Here is a 2,951-nt window from a genome sequence, read left to right as displayed (position 1 = left end):
CAAAAAACCCGAACACAGATATGGCGGCTCTACGTGAACTCACAGGCCAGGTCACATGTGTATGAACTTTCACGTTGTCTTGATCCCAACTGCGGATTCAGATCCTATGTTGTGTGTATCAAATTTGGAAGTACATGTACGTGCGCATATCGCGACCAATCGGGGGCACATCCAGCTGGAGAAAAGTGCATTAAGGGTCCAGGGAAGCTTTCGAGAATACATCAATGTGGAAAAAATTGGACGTTGGAGCATCCACCTCAAAAGGGCCCCTTCGCGTCAGTTTGGCCCCTCCTAATATTAACATAATTGTCCCCTGCTTCACTAGACACATTACTATTCTCATTCACCTGACAAAATAGAAATCTCTGGTGGACCCCGACCAGATGCTCTCTATATACGTGTTATGGAGGATCGAAACCTTCTCTTTCTGGGTGATCTCGATTTTGTCCCGGAGATAGGTCAACCAGAACATCTTGGATATCCTACCACATGGGTCAAGCTTACTCGATTGTTTCCATCGACATCGTCGATCGGTTTGAGTTTGCCTGCTGGCTATCCCGATCCCGAACTCGAGAAATGACTCAAAACCCAAGAATGCCCCCTGCACTTACCGTTGCATGTTTTCGGTTTTGGCGCTGCCACTATATTTAACAGATCAGTCAAAAAGGGTCTCAAAAAGTCAAAATATTATACTCTCACGTGCTCAAGCACGTGCGTTACTAAGACGAACAATTTGCTCAAACGGACTCGTCCGTCGCCGTTACCGTGACGGAGATGATTCATTACTCTCACGGTTTACAATATTTATCAGCAATAAATAAATAAATAAATAAGTGAAGACAAAAAATAATTAGACGGGACGGTAACATTGCCGCCGTAGCTACAAAATTTTCCGGCCGAAGAGAAACCGGCCTTTACTGACACGCATTATTATACTGCTAGGAGCGGGTCCGACCCGAATATATCCCCGATGTCCGGGAAATGATCGTCCATGTTCCACCCCGATGATCCGAGCCCAAAACCGAACCCGAAATCCTCGGCCGGGTTCATGAACAGGTCGCCGAGGTTGTCTCCGAGGAAGCTCTCCCCGAAGCCGGAGTCCTCGAACAGGCTAGGGAAGGAGTCCTCAAAATGGAAATCGAAGATGTCGGCCGGCGGCACCAGGCTGTCGAGGGAGGAGTAGTCCGAGAAGTTCTCCGACGAGCAGGAGTAATTGGAGATATTGTTCTCCGAAGAGCAGGAGCTTTCGCGGGCCTCCTTGGGAGTGTCGTTCGTACTGTGGGACTGAGACTCGGTCGGCTCCGGTGAGAGAGGCCGCAGGACGGATGTGGGAGAGCTGACGGGGCCCTTTTCGGCGGCCTTCTGCGGTGGACTGGTAAAGTTGGTGAGCGCATCGGGCCCCCGTAGCTGGATGGCGGCATGGTCGTACACCAAGGCGGCCTCCTCCGCCGTTTCGTAAGTGCCCAGCCACAGCCGCACGCGTCTCAACGGGTCCCTGATCTCCGCTGCCCATTTCCCCCAAGGACGCTGCCTCACGCCGCGGAACTTCCGCCCAGGGGCAGCCTTCATCTCCAGCCTGCTCGCCGAGATGTTCGATTTACCGTTGGCCCTCTTCCTCGGCGGCCGAGCCATGGCAGGCTTGCTCGAGCAGGGCTCGATGGCGATCTCGTGGACGTATTTCTTCAGCCTCCGGCGTGGGGTGGTGTCCGCCTCCTCGTCGCTGGAGGAGTCGGTGGCGTCGGGGTCCGTGAAGGACACCCGCACTACCCGGGGCCTGATTTCGGGTCGGTAACTTGTGTTCGTGTCCTCGGAGGACCCGAGTACAGTCATTTTACTGTGGGTACGGTGCTCGGAGAACTTAACTCCTGAAGGTAAAGATCTCGTTTCCATGGCGGAATTAATGCTTTCGACTTGGATTTCCTTCTCCGACCAGATTAAGCCCTCACCATTACCGCTTGAAGGCCAGAACAAGGTGGGGTTGAAATAGAGGGCCAAAAGGGGGGAAGAAAAGGGAGGAAACGAGATTCTTCTGTTACTGGACAGTACACGAGGGGGAATAATTAAAGATGGTGGGGGTGGGTTGAAAAGAAAAAGGAAGGTCCGGTGGTCAAGTTGCGGAGAAACTTCAAGCTGAGGGATGAAATCAACCACCAAAGTGAGTCGGGATAAAGTTCTTGAAAGGGAGAGGTGATTTCGAGCAGAGAAAGAAAAAGGGGAAAAGCAGAGGAGGAGCGGGGGGGGGGTGGGTTTGTTGTGCTGTGTTGGGAGAAACAGAGCCGCAATGAGCCGAGCGTGAAGGGAGTGTACGAAAAGGCAGCAGAGGGTGAAGGAAGGAAGAACCAGAACAGAGATGGCCGGAGAAGATAAAGAAGAAGAAGAAAAGGCAGAGAGGTGGGATGAGGTCTGTCCTTCTTTTCCCTTCTGAAAGGCGATAAAGGGAAAGGAAAAGGGTAAAGCAAAGGCCCGAGAAACGGTAGCTTTTGCCGGAAAAAGAAATGGGGAAAGGAAAGATGAAGACCTCTGTTGCTGTACCCACTCACTGAGTCAGTGGCCGGGTCAACCAGATCGGAGCTCGCCGGAGCTACTTTCTGTTTCCGGGGAAAGAGTGGGGGGAGAGGGCACAGAGAGGTGAGGGGGAGAAGATGAAACAGTTGCAGGTGGAGAGGGGAGACGAGCGTGGCCATGGTCCCTGCTTTATAGGCTGGCCAAACGGCCCAACCCGGTTCGACTTCGACCGCCATTTTTTTTTTTAACTTTTTTGCATTACTCTTCTGTATTCTCACATGAAGCACGTTATTTCAATTTGATGAAATCTTTAATTTTGTGGTTGCCTTATGGGAGATCCGAAGTATGAAATCATTCATATATAGAAACTAAACCGGCTTTTGAAGCAATCATGTAAAAGTAAATCACGAGGGTATATTTTGCTTTTATATCTAAAAGAATAACGC

The 2,951-nt window shown here is 51.1% G+C and overlaps 1 protein-coding gene across 1 annotated transcript; it reads right to left on the bottom strand.

Annotated features, from left to right (window-relative positions):
• Positions 1–666: 666 nt before the first annotated feature.
• Positions 667–2,673, bottom strand: LOC116193885 (ethylene-responsive transcription factor CRF1-like). The gene has a single exon (XM_031522633.1). It carries the CDS (start codon positions 1,888–1,890, stop codon positions 931–933), a length of 960 nt encoding a protein of 319 aa, XP_031378493.1. The 5' UTR covers positions 1,891–2,673; the 3' UTR covers positions 667–930.
• Positions 2,674–2,951: the final 278 nt, after the last annotated feature.

Source organism: Punica granatum, chromosome 1 (assembly GCF_007655135.1).
Source record: "Punica granatum isolate Tunisia-2019 chromosome 1, ASM765513v2, whole genome shotgun sequence".
NCBI classification, from domain to species: Eukaryota; Viridiplantae; Streptophyta; class Magnoliopsida; order Myrtales; family Lythraceae; genus Punica; species Punica granatum.
The sequence above is the reverse complement of the archived record's forward strand: the minus strand, read 5'-3'. Positions and strand labels throughout refer to the sequence as shown.

What these genes read in the sequence shown, in the direction of transcription:
- LOC116193885 (XM_031522633.1), bottom strand. Translation starts at nt 1,890, where the DNA reads ATGGAAACGAGATCTTTACCTTCAGGAGTTAAGTTCTCCGAGCACCGT.